Source organism: Diorhabda carinulata, chromosome 8, assembly GCF_026250575.1.
Source record: "Diorhabda carinulata isolate Delta chromosome 8, icDioCari1.1, whole genome shotgun sequence".
Lineage (NCBI taxonomy): Eukaryota > Metazoa > Arthropoda > Insecta > Coleoptera > Chrysomelidae > Diorhabda > Diorhabda carinulata.
Window position 1 is genome coordinate 470,770 of NC_079467.1, and position 13,427 is coordinate 484,196.

At 32.5% G+C, this 13,427-nt stretch overlaps 1 protein-coding gene across 2 annotated transcripts in view; it reads left to right on the plus strand.

Annotated features, from left to right (window-relative positions):
- The window catches only part of LOC130897054 (homeobox protein OTX2-A-like), a 49,347-nt gene that overhangs the window by 18,731 nt on the left and 17,189 nt on the right, over positions 1–13,427 (plus strand). For both annotated transcript variants that reach the window (XM_057805563.1, XM_057805565.1), the window contains exon 2: positions 461–498. In XM_057805563.1, coding sequence (XP_057661546.1) covers positions 473–498 — 26 coding nt within the window. In that variant the 5' untranslated portion in view covers positions 461–472. The remainder of the gene's footprint in view (positions 1–460; positions 499–13,427) is intronic.

Here is a 13,427-nt window from a genome sequence, read left to right on the forward strand (position 1 = left end):
AAATAAGATTAGATTAGAATAAGATACGAAAATGAAGGAAAATAAGGAAGATTATGTTGAAAGATGTAGCCATCGAAGATAATGAGCATTATATATATATAGACTCAGTCACAGATTTCATCTGCTTCATTTGCGTTTTTGTTTGGTTTGAAACATATCATAGTTTATTGTTTGTTGTGACTTATTCAACCAACTTTTAACATTAAAATTGAAAAAGAACTACCAAAAATAAGAAAAAAATTTATCCTTTTGGTAGTTTCTAACAATGTTGTGCTTCAAAAATAGCGTTTATGTTTTGTTGAAGTTGAATTAAAATGTGTGTGATTGATTGCATCATATTAAACTTTAATTGCATTATATTTGTTTGTACAATCTTTTTTGTACATAAAGAATAAATAGAAAAATAATTAATCCAATTGAGGATATTAGTTAGAAATTAAATTTTCATTTAATGTTACAGGGACCAAAGTAGATGTGGCCAAACAGCCTGACATCCGGGTAAGTAACAACAGAAATAATCAACTCGCTTTGTAACAATAATTTTCCACTTTCTACACACTTCTTCTTCTAATTTTTCCTCTTGCGATCTCTACAGCGTTGGAAATTTATTTATTATCCATTTATCCAGTTCTTTCATCTTTCCCTATCCTGTTCTAGTATCATCATTTGATTCATTGTCTGTTGCCTTTGTAACTGCTATTTGTCCTTTCCATCCTTGCTAAATGTACAAATCCGATGCTCTTCTTAAGCTATTAGTTTGACTTTATTCCTATTTTTGCTTTTCATTTGTAGTTTTTCTTTCTCTTCTATCCAAATTTTTGTTCTTCCATCTTTCTGTGATTTTCTGCTATAATTACGATGTCATCTGCATATATTAAGTTTATTGGGATCACGTCGAGGTATCTTTTGTTCATTTTTCAGTATTTCATCCATTGGAATCATCCACAATGAAATAAATAAACTAAAATTTAAGTAATTGCACAAAATAGAACGATCATTTCCGATAAAGAACAAAATTCTTTATCTATATTAGAGATTATGTTTTCTAAAACTGTAATTGAATTTATACCAACCCCCCAAGTCGTACCAATAACATAACAAAAACTTTGGAGACAGCGTGGTACCATCTTGAATTTCATGATATAATGAAATTGATCATCTATGTAGAAAATACTGTTATTATGTTGGATTAAGGACGGTGAATTTCTAAAGATAAGTACACAAAAAGCGGCCTAAGCTTTGTCTAGCCGACAAAATATTAAACTGAATGTTTGTACGTGATTAACTTAAAAAAAAATGTCTCGTTGGTGAGATATTCTTAAGATTTTCGATATTGAATAACAACTAAAAGGAGGTATAGCTATAGAAGGGGGTAGCTGAAGGATAATCACCAAGAGGTTGCGACAAACCTTCAGGGATCATTCAAAATTTACACCTGTACATAATTCAATTTAAAAGGTACTTTTATTCGAAGTTCCGTCGAAGAGTTTTTAGTAATTTTCTATATTTTTAAATAAATATTAAATACTGTCTACTGATAACCAAATTATCGCCTTCTGAGTGGTGTGTATGAAATTAGCTGTGGTGATTGTGACGGAAAGTATATTGGGCAAACTAAGAGATCCGTTATTGTCCGGTTTAAAGAGCACAAAGCTCATTTGAAATATGGTTAAATAATAAGTTGTTGCATAAATAAATGCATTTGAAACCATTGAAATTGCTAGATGTAAAAGCTAGTTATATAGGGACGAAGGGCCAATTCTTTACAGCCCACTCAATAGTTTAGTAGTTAAGGAAGATTTCCGCCAAGAAGTTTTTTTCCGCCCCATTAACCATACTCTAAACATGTTTCAGATTTTCCTTTATGCTTTATGTCTAATTAAATTGCTATAGAACGAGTTAAACATTCCTGACAAAGTAGGCATAAATTTGTAAGTGAATTAATGTCCTTTTTCGAATGCACTTCATTGCAATGCCTAGTTAAATTAGTCTTCCGTTCCAGAGCATGCGCAAAGCGAGCAAGGAGGAACGGACCCGTTTGACATTTTTTATCCACTCGTAAATTATATACCAGTTTTGAGACAAAAGCTATTTTCAACCAAACAACTAATTTATTTACGGTATCATTTTTCTCTGTATACCAATCTTTCTCTGTTGATTTATTCACCAATTAATAAATCTGAAACAACTATAGCTCCCCCATCCAATTTAAGCCCTTAAGCCGATTTATATTTTTCTGACTATTATGCAAAATCTCGCAGATAAAGGTCCGCGGACGGGGGTTTGTCTAGTTAACGGCAAACGGTACCTAACCGATAAAAGCTCGTTGTTGTTTCCATTGATGATACCAGATCAAACATCCACACGTGTCTGTGTTTGTTTGCTCTAATGATCGATATATCAATTGGAATAACGATAAGACTTCTTCATATGAGGGTGTTTTACCTTTACTATTATTCATTCGCCAGGCCAAAGAAAAAATTTTAATTACCGTAATAGCAATCGGGAAGAGACATTTTATTTTATTTGAGATATACAAAGGAACTAAATCGTTTTTCTTGGTTTGAAGTAGTTCTTAGACAATCTTTTACTGCTGTATCAACATTAAGATAAACGTTGTGCAAATTCTGATGTCGCAGACTTTTTAAGGATTTAGAAACGGATTTCAGACAGTTCAATCAGTCATAACGAAATATGGAAATGGAAATGTATGTATGTCAAACTGATGATTGGTGATTGATGATGACATTGGCGTTGGTAGCAGTCAATAAACAAATAATCAATAAATAAATGATTTCAATGCATCAATCGCTTCTTCAGGTGTAGAAAAATGTTTACCTCGCAATGTATTTTTGATCTGTGGAAATTAGAACTCACTAGGTACTAAGCGAAGTACTGTACGTCGAATGAAACATCAATTCGATGTTTGGACTGTTCAAAAACGTTTTTTGTTTGACATGATGTCGTGGTATAGAACACGGTGGTTCGAGATGATGCTCCATTACCAAAAGTCGATGCTGTTGGCTTCATCCACGTCAAAAATTATCGCACGAAAATTTTTTTTCACGTTTTTGACGGTTTTGATTGATGTTAAAATCAATAGGATCAAATTCAGATCTAGCTAGCTAACAATTTGGACAACCGGAGGGCAAAAGTTTTTCAAAAATGTAATCAAATATTTGAAAAATGTGTATTAAGTAATTTCAAAGTGATGTCCATTCTTACCGAGGTAAGTTAGCGTCTTCTATCCACTCATTTCTGATAAGTGGTACGATTTTGATGAAGTTTTCTTAAAAATCTTCGTTTTTACGGTGAATTTACGAAAAAAATTATGGGAAACATCTCACCTGGAAATTTCATATAGCTTTATGATTTTAAATATCACCATAAACGTAATTCTTTGCATATAATCGTTCATAATTTTTTTACAAAGTATCAAACGCAGTTCATATAATTTTTTTTGTTAATCTACACAGAAAAACGAATATTTTGTAAATAAAAAAAGGAAAAATTTTTTTTTATTCATTTTTTATCTCTAACAGTCAACCTTAGTGACTAACCTTAACTTTTAAGAATATTTTTATAACTTTAATGATTACGTTTCTAAATCTTCTTGATTTTAGGTTTTTTCTGTTTCAAAATTAGTTTTTTTTAAATAATTTTTAAAAAATAGATAAAATTGACGTTTCGATTTTTGATAGAGACTTAAGGAAAAGTCGAAACGTCAATTTTATCTATCTTTCAAAAATTATTGAAAAAAATTAATTTTGAAATATAAGAGATCTAAAATCAAGAAGATCTAGAAACATAAACATTTCAAAAGGTTAAAGAAATAAGAAATTAAAAAAATTTAATGATTACCTAATAAAAAACGATTATATATGAGAAAAGGTCATTTTCAAGAGAAATTGTTATTATTTTTAATTATAAAAACATGATAAATCATCATTTTTGTATAAATTTTTTATAAATTTGTTTGTTTTTTTTGTATAGATTATGAAAAAGAATATAACAACAATTATACGTGAATGAGTGCATTTTCAAGAACGTTTAAAGCCATGAAACCAATTTAAATTTTCATTTTTTTTATTCTGAACTATTTGACGAGGCTTTTATAGTATCTATATAACCTAAAAGTTATAAACTAGAAAGAATTAGCTCTCAAAACCTTTTTTTTTTTTAATTGTAAAACTATCCCTTAGAGCACAAAATTCTCAATCCAAAAACAATAAACACAGAGACACGATGTTCTACTAATAGAGTTGTCTAGTATTTTGGTGTGATTGAAGGGCGACCCTAATTTTAGCGGTAGCACTTCAGCCCTTACGGTTCTTATCACTGTTTGCACTCAAGTCCCTTGATGGCCATCACGGTTATTTTGCCTTTGCTTCTGTAGTCTTGAGATAACAACAAATGACTGCTCACCCTTATTGGTTGTCTCGCCCTTCTGTTATGGGTTTCTTAGTCGACAACGACAAATTACATCTTTTTTTTTTCGAAGGGGACGAAATAAATTCATAGAACGAGATTTTATTGCTTCAAGATTTTAATTTTTTCAAGAACAGAAAAAGTAAATATGTGATTTTAAGTAAGATACTAAAACGTGATTTACAGTTTCAACGATGCAGTCAAAATTAGTGATTTAAGAAAGGTTTTAAGTTCAATGAAAAGACATCTAAATGGGTTTTTAATTACTGTCCCACGCGTATTACGTCTACGAGGATGGTCCCAAAAAAATCTGGTCTGACCTAAAGATGATGGTGGCTGCTTGAAATATACTAATGTATTAGAAAGTACACAATCTGTACAGCATATGTTGGAAGTTTGAAGATGCTACGTTGTTTAATATTTGTTCGGCAGCCATCAATAGTGAATTTGGTAAACATGGAAAAAATTGGACATCGTTATATGATACAATACTTTTATTTGGAAGGCTTTAGTCCAACCAATATAAAAGTTGAACCAGATTATCAAAAGTATAAGAGAAAATCCATAAAGAGGTACTGGATGATCGTCGACTAAAAGTGGCATTTCCAAAAGTACGGTACATCTCATATTAAATAAAAATTTGGACATGAAAAAGCTGTGTGCAAGTTGGGTGTCGCGTTTGCTCACAATTGGAAAAACCAGCGTCGTGAAGATGTTTCTATCGAGTGTTTGGCAATGTTTCATAACATGAATGGAATGTGGGTCCATCATTTCACACCAGAAACGAAAAAATCAACCGAAATAATAGACTGAAAAGGGAGAACCGCCTCCAAAGAATGCAAAGACCGTTTTATCTGCAGGCGTCGGTTTTTTGGGATGGGCGTGAGATAATTTTCATTAACTTACATTAACGGCGAGTATTATGCAACATTTGAGAAAAGAAATCAAGCAAAAATGGCCGCATTTGGTTAAGAAGAAAACGTTGTTTCATCAAGACAATGCACCAACTCACACTTTCGTTATAGCAATGTCAAAAATTGTTGAATTAAAGTCTGAATGCTACCTCATGCACCGTATTCGCCAGATTTAGCCCCACCGAACTATTTTCTGTTCCCAGAATTAAAAGATGGTCAAAGATTTTTCAAAAATGAACCTAAAAGGAGAGTGCGTTGAAAAATTTTTGTTTTTCTTTGTAGTATATCGTAGAAATTTGTTACCAAATCTAATAAATATTGCCAAGTACTGGTGTGGATTATTTTCTATATTAATCCAAAGAAATAATTGACTTAATACTGAAAACAATAACAGGAAGATGTACTCGATAATAAAATTACAGTGGTTGGTTGAGATTTGAAATATTGTTTTTATGTAGGCTGCGATTTCAAACAATGAGTTTTTTTATAGTCAGCGAAAATGAAGAGACAAGTTTAAAATGTACATAAATGAATATTTAATCCCACTTTACCGATGAAAGAGACAATGGGGTTTTGTTTCATCCGGAAATAAATTTTTATCGGTGAAACAAAAATTAAATTCATAGAATATAATCTTCGTAAACAGTCATTACTCGTTTCTTCCATAAAGATTCACAATATTAAAGATAGAGAGACCAGCATTACACTATTGGAAGAAAAGGAAAGGAATATTTAAGAGAAAATTTGTTAATTTCTTCTATTGTCGTCTCCCATACCTCGCTATCTCTATCTTTAACATTAGCTCTATGGGTTCTTCTCGCTTACCTCCGCTCAAATATGAAAGATTAATCTAAAATCAAAATTAGTGATGAAGAAGATGAAGACGAAAAACTGAACAAAGTTTCACTTGCCGAATTTTTAGAGCTGCGTAGCTCCGCTAAGATCTATAAGTTCGAGATCCGCTTGCTTCGCTAATCCGAGAAAGAGTCAACTCACAGATCGATCTAACGTCTTGCCTGGGTTTGTTTACTAGGAGGCGGTGTCATCAAACATCCAAAATGGAATGTAGAAGGACGTAGTTATGCTGGTTTTTCCTAAAATGTGCTAAAATGGATATTAGGAGGTTATGAAAGAAAGGAGGTCAGTCGGGATATCTGTATTAAGTATTTATAAATGCGAGGGCATATGGAGGGGTCGCCACTAACCTAACCTAACCCAGTTTGATAACTTTGAACGAATCGAACTCCTCGATCCGAACGCCGAAGATCTTGCTGCTGCTGCTGTTGTGGTTGTGCTGGTACGCCGTCCTTTACGAGAAAATCCATCAGCTGTGGTTGGTTATCTTCAGACTGCTGTGGAAGGCTTATTGCTTTATTGAGAAAGTTTTTCGTAGAAATGTGTACCTGTATTAAGTATTTCCAAATACGAGAGCACATGGCGCGGTCGCCATAGTTAATTCAAAGGTAAAATTCAGATTTAGTTGAGAAAGTAGATGAAAAACTCTTTTGGTATACATTATTTGCTAATTGGGCACTTGAATTAAACGTTGGGATGTCACTAAGTACAAACTTTATTATATTGATATTAAGAGTTATGTGTTTTGTCCAAACAGTTACATTTGATCGAGAAAATGATAAATCATCTAAAATATCAAAACGATTATATATTTTCAAAGCTTCTATGGTCCGAATCTTCATGATTCTTTTTTCCAAGGATTCAAACAGAATAAAAACTGGATTCCCGTTATTAAGAAAGGGAAGCTAAAACTCCTAATAGTTGACGTTAATCTTAATGGATGTTTTGCTGCTTTCCTATTGCTGGGGAGAAAAACTACCACCTGTATATCTAAGGTTTTGACTATTAATGGGAATTTGGTTTGTCATTGATTCCTCTATACTTGAACGGAATTCAAATGATATCTTACAGTTTACAATGCTCCAAATTGTTGTTGAGGAGAATAGAAAAAATGGCAGTCTATCTAACTCTATGGTTTATAACAAAACAATAACTCAAGCTAGTTTTTGATATTTACAAAAATGACACTAACATCATTTTATCGTCGATTAATCCTTTCAATAAAAAAATCTTCCTATAAGCTCGTTCATCGTAATCCAAAGGACGTTTTCCATTATTTAATTTGCGAAGAGTTAATACCCAAAGATCCCTAGCGTATATGCCAATTAGTGATGATGTGATTTAAATCAAGAGTTTTTGATGTCAGTTCCTGTCCCTGCTGAAGCCTTATTAGGGTTAAGCAGAGGGTGGCAATCGAATAAAGATGATCGCCTTGATAATATTAATGACGGCCCATTAGGCTGATTGCCAGATACGCTATCTTGTCAATTAGGAGATGCGTATTTTGGTATATGTTTTAGATCAAAATATCAACAGTCTCTCATCGTATAACGAAACTGCGATTCAAGATGATTCTGCATTTTGTAAGTGTATTATATGAAAAAATACAATGACACTTCAACTACAGCTAATACTCAAATTGATCGCATCTTAATGACAAAACTACCAACATTGGTAGGACCTAATACTAATAGAAGTGTTGATATTTTGACCGGCTTATTCACCAAATATACCGCCGTTAGATTTTTTTATGTAAATATTATAACTTCAACTTTTCCTCAAGATGGAAATTGGAGGCCACCTGATTTTAAATTTGCATTAACTTCATATCCAAGACAGCGCAATTCAAACTTTTCCAATCAATTTAGACTAAGTGATAGATGACACAGAATTAATTAGCAATTTTATACAATATCGTCGAAGACTTGGATAAACTAATAAAGATTGTAAAGATTTTAAAGACTAATATAATAAAATATTCATTATTAAGTAAGGCTCTAATGATATTTTGACTTATACTGACTTTTTACATTTGCAGATTTGTTTTGCATTGATTTGCATTTGTTTGAGCAGATGGTGAACTGATTTCATTCATAAAGTTGATTTAGAATCCCGTGCTTAGTTTCTAACATATACATTCTGTTTCCTGAGGAATTTTGACCACGACGTGTATTAGCAGCTAGATATTTTAGCGAAGATTGTCAAACTAATTTTCAGATGTCACCTTTTTTCTTTTCATCCGAAGTAATGATCCACAGGTTTTTCTGTCGGCTTATTTGGTATTTAATTTTGTTCAATCAATGTTTAAAATGTCTTTTTTCCTTCATTCATCACACGATCGGTAATTTCCTCCTCCTCATACAAATGATTTTCGTCTTCATTTAGACAGTAGACAGTTCAACTAGCGCTGTACAGCCAAGTACAAAGCATTTTCTTCACGTCTTGGTTGAATCTTCCAACAAAACCTTTTGATTGAGAATGTCGAAGCATAGCATGTTCGATTTTTGATTCTGGTCACATCGCACAGACTTCTTTGACCACTTCGAACTCACTCCCATTATCAATTTACAAGAAACTAGGCGGTTTGAATGTCAGCTTGCGACTGCATGTCTATCAGATCAGTTTGGCACCTTGAATTAAGCTTGTTACTGATAATCGGGTTTACGATTTTGGTAAACTTTTTCCTTACAAGATTCACACAGCTTCAATAAACTATGAAGACTTCAGCTATAACAGTTTTTTATCTTAATTCTGATTCTACCAGCGTGTCCAATACTAATAAGACAATTGTGGATTAGCTTCTTCTAAATGACCAGGGTACAGAATGAGACCCGGAATGATTAGTTTTTCTGATGTTCCAATTTTGACGACATCATATCTTGCCAGCTGCTGGCCTTTTTACTAATTTTGTTCTTTGATTCTTTTACTTTTATAATTAAAGACAAATCTTGATTATTTGTGACCAATAGATTATTTTTTCCTTTACTTGCAATATGCATGGTGATAGTTTGGTAGAAACGTTTTTTATTTCACATCTGCCATCATCAGATATCGATATAAACGTAAAATATCGCGATAAAGAATTTATTACTTTGGCTGGCAATTATTTTGTTATTATATATAATGACCAGTCTTAATGTGTAAAATGTGTAATAGCTGTTTAATCACAATAATTTTAGTATAATAGGATTTGCAACCAGCTAAGCTTCATCTGTTTGTGGGTTTGTTTGTTTGTAACTCTTCTTTGTACTAAGATCAAGTAGTTTATCACTGTTAGTATATCCCACTACTTTAATTATGTACTTTAGTCGAGCGGACTAAGTCGTCAACCTCTGGATTCGCCGGTCGTGGGTCCAAATCCCCTTTGACAATGAGATTTAATTGAATTTTTCGAATTGAACGTGAGGTCGACAAAAAACTTGGACGACAATAAGTAAATAACGAAATAATGAAAATATTTGAAAAAAATTGTCTTGTTTTCAAGTACCTACAGCAAAATAATAGGAAATTGAAATAATTGAATTATTACCCCAATGGAAGAATATACAAGTTGTCTGGGGGTCATACAAAATATTAGTTGTTGTTTAAACATTATTTTTAGCAAACAGCAACAAACTTTGATATCTATCGTATGTTATGAAGGAGCTAAATTAAATAGAAAAACATTATCTGATAATTGTAGTAGATAAGGAATAGGAAATCAAGTTTTTTTCCAAATTCCATGCGAGTAGCATGCTTGGGATCAATTATAAAAAGCTACAGATAAAAGCAAACAGCTACAAGAAACCATAAAGGAATTTAGGAATTTTCCTTCATAACTTTGGGCGGAAATCGTAATAAGTTTAGTGGAAAATTGAGTTGATGACATCCCAAGAAGATGTGCTGCTGGAATGGGGGTCATACAAAATATTAGTTGTTGTTTAAACATTATTTTTAGCAAACAGCAACAAACTTTGATATCTATCGTATGTTATGAAGGAGCTAAATTAAATAGAAAAACATTATCTGATAATTGTAGTAGATAAGGAATAGGAAATCAAGTTTTTTTCCAAATTCCATGCGTGTAGCATATTTGGGATCAATTATAAAAAGCTACAGATAAAAGCAAACAGCTACAAGAAACCATAAAGGAATTTAGGACTTTTCCTTCATAACTTTGGGCGGAAATCGTAATAAGTTTAGTGGAAAATTGAGTTGATGACATCCCAAGAAGATGTGCTGCTGGAATGGGGGTCATACAAAATATTAGTTGTTGTTTAAACATTATTTTTAGCAAACAGCAACAAACTTTGATATCTATCGTATGTTATGAAGGAGCTAAATTAAATAGAAAAACATTATCTGATAATTGTAGTAGATAAGGAATAGGAAATCAAGTTTTTTTCCAAATTCCATGCGTGTAGCATATTTGGGATCAATTATAAAAAGCTACAGATAAAAGCAAACAGCTACAAGAAACCATAAAGGAATTTAGGACTTTTCCTTCATAACTTTGGGCGGAAATCGTAATAAGTTTAGTGGAAAATTGAGTTGATGTCATCCCAAGAAGATGTGCTGCTGGAATGGGGGTCATACAAAATATTAGTTGTTGTTTAAACATTATTTTTAGCAAACAGCAACAAACTTTGATATCTATCGTATGTTATGAAGGAGCTAAATTAAATAGAAAAACATTATCTGATAATTGTAGTAGATAAGGAATAGGAAATCAAGTTTTTTTCCAAATTCCATGCGAGTAGCATGCTTGGGATCAATTATAAAAAGCTACAGATAAAAGCAAACAGCTACAAGAAACCATAAAAGAATTTAGGACTTTTCCTTCATAACTTTGGGCGGAAATCGTAATAAGTTTAGTGGAAAATTGAGTTGATGACATCCCAAGAAGATGTGCTGCTGGAATGGGGGTCATACAAAATATTAGCTGTTGTTTAAACATTATTTTTATTAAAAGATTTTGTTATAGTTTTCTATATTAACTTTTAATTCAATTTTCACTATTTCTAGATGAAAAAAAAAAGATTTTGGTACGATTATGGTATTCTTCAACATTCAATAAATATAAACCATTTAAAGAAAAACCATAAAAATTTTTCAGTCGAATTATTATAATCAAAATTAATCAATATGCTTCTTAACTTATAAACATTTGTTAGTTTTCGAAATATACACTTAAGGGACGACGTTTATAACTTCAAATATAACACTTTTTATAAATATTATAAATTTTTGAATACAGACACGATTTTTAAACATGCAGAACAAATTAAAACGTTGACCAGACCATCATATTCTTAAGTGATATATGTTATCAAAAGACAGTTTCCCATACTTAATAACACAATGACAATCCCTATAAAACGTTTCATTCAATTTCTAGACGAATAAAAAAAATTTAGATAAAACATGTCAAACCCAGATAACAGAATCCGAATAAAAAAAATATATAAGAGCTTATTCGAAATAAAAAATAAAAGAATGTTGTCATCGAAATTTGGGTGTTCGTTTACAAACACGCAGACAGAGAAAAAGTTGGACCTTATTCCCATTGATGGTAGGATCAAATTTCTTGAAAAGTTACCCAAAGGTGTTAGTTGCGACATAATCCTAGGACACAAAAGGAAATTGTCATGGCCTGCCGGATTATGTAGGATTAAAATACGTTTTAAACAACTAATGTGCGGGGTGCAGTGTTTTAATTCTCGAGTGACTGGACTTGTCTTGAGCTCGTTGGAGATAGTTCATACGACCTTTGTTTATTTAAGCTGTGACACAGACTTAAAGAAAGGGAAAATGTAGCCCTAACTTTTAACTATTCCACAGATAATATTTTAGTAACGCTTAAATTGTAACGATGGTCGAAATATTTAAAAATTATATCTGAAAAATAGCAACTAACTTTGATATCCATCGTATGGTATGAAGAAGCTAAATTAAATAGAAAAATTAACATCAAAAACTAGAAATTGAGACCACGACTGCCAAAATCAAAATATCAATTCTTTTCGACGTTCTATAAACAAGTACTATATACGAGGATTTTTTGAAAACTTTTCATAATCATTTCTATTTTCAACCTTCACTTAACTATACACTCAGTCCAACGATGCTGTATCCTTCTTAACCCTTCCAATAGTCCTCTGTAATTCTCCTCAAAATAGGTATTTACCTCTGCGTCTGACAAAAATCTCTCTTCTGCAAGTAAAAAACTAGAAAACAGGTAAAATCGCCGTGGTTCAGGCCTGGTAAATATAGTGAAAACTCAACCAACTCGAAATGTGATTCATTGTTTTATCCTTTTGAAGATAATCGATGTTCACAATCCCAAAAAAAAACGGTCATCTCAAGAGTTACCCCAGAGCTCCATTTTCGTACAATACCTTCCTCATATTTCTGTTTACAAGCTTAGAGGATTCGGATTTGGGATTTAGGGAGAGTTTGGAAGCGTTCCAATGTTTCTACTTGCCAAAAAGTGCTAATCTCCCAGTCATTGTTTGTTCTTGTGGTTCATTTGCGACCACGACATTCTATATTTTTGAGAATCCACAAATTACTCTGTCACCGGCATCCTGTGTCATATAGGAAGAACCAACTTTCATCACCATCTCCGTTCATCAGGTGAATGCGGTCACAACTCTTTTGATTAACATTTTTCCACCAATAAAACATTTACGGGCAGTTTCTTTATTAATATTGAATTCGGCAGCCAGCATACAAATTATAAAACAAAGGTCAGAATGGAATGACCCTTTTAAGCGCTCAACATCTTCCGCTTTGCCCTTTCATATACATAGGGAGTCGCAAGCTTTCCCTTCCGTCCACTTCTTCCAAAATTAGTGATGGATTCTTCAATAATTTTGTTGAAAATGGAATCATTTTTTTTGCAGGCATGAAAACTAAACAAATTTTACTCATCGAGTTTCTGTAGCATATACTATAGTAGCGGACGAGTTCAAACTAGTACTGTGCGTTAAACAACTGTAGTAGTTGCTTCCAAAAAGCATCAGTGCTGAGGAAGAGAAGAAATTCGCGTTATTTAATCTTTGATGGCAATGAGATGGCAATGTCAGCCACACTTTAAAGGTTTTCCTATCTATATGAAGCAAGTTCGTCTCGTTAGGATGTCTACCATGTAAAACTTCCTTCTTCCAGTCTTCTATTATCTCTATGGATCAGTAATTCTGGTATCTTCAAGATTCAGGGGCGTCTAGACATTATGACATGGCCATCCAT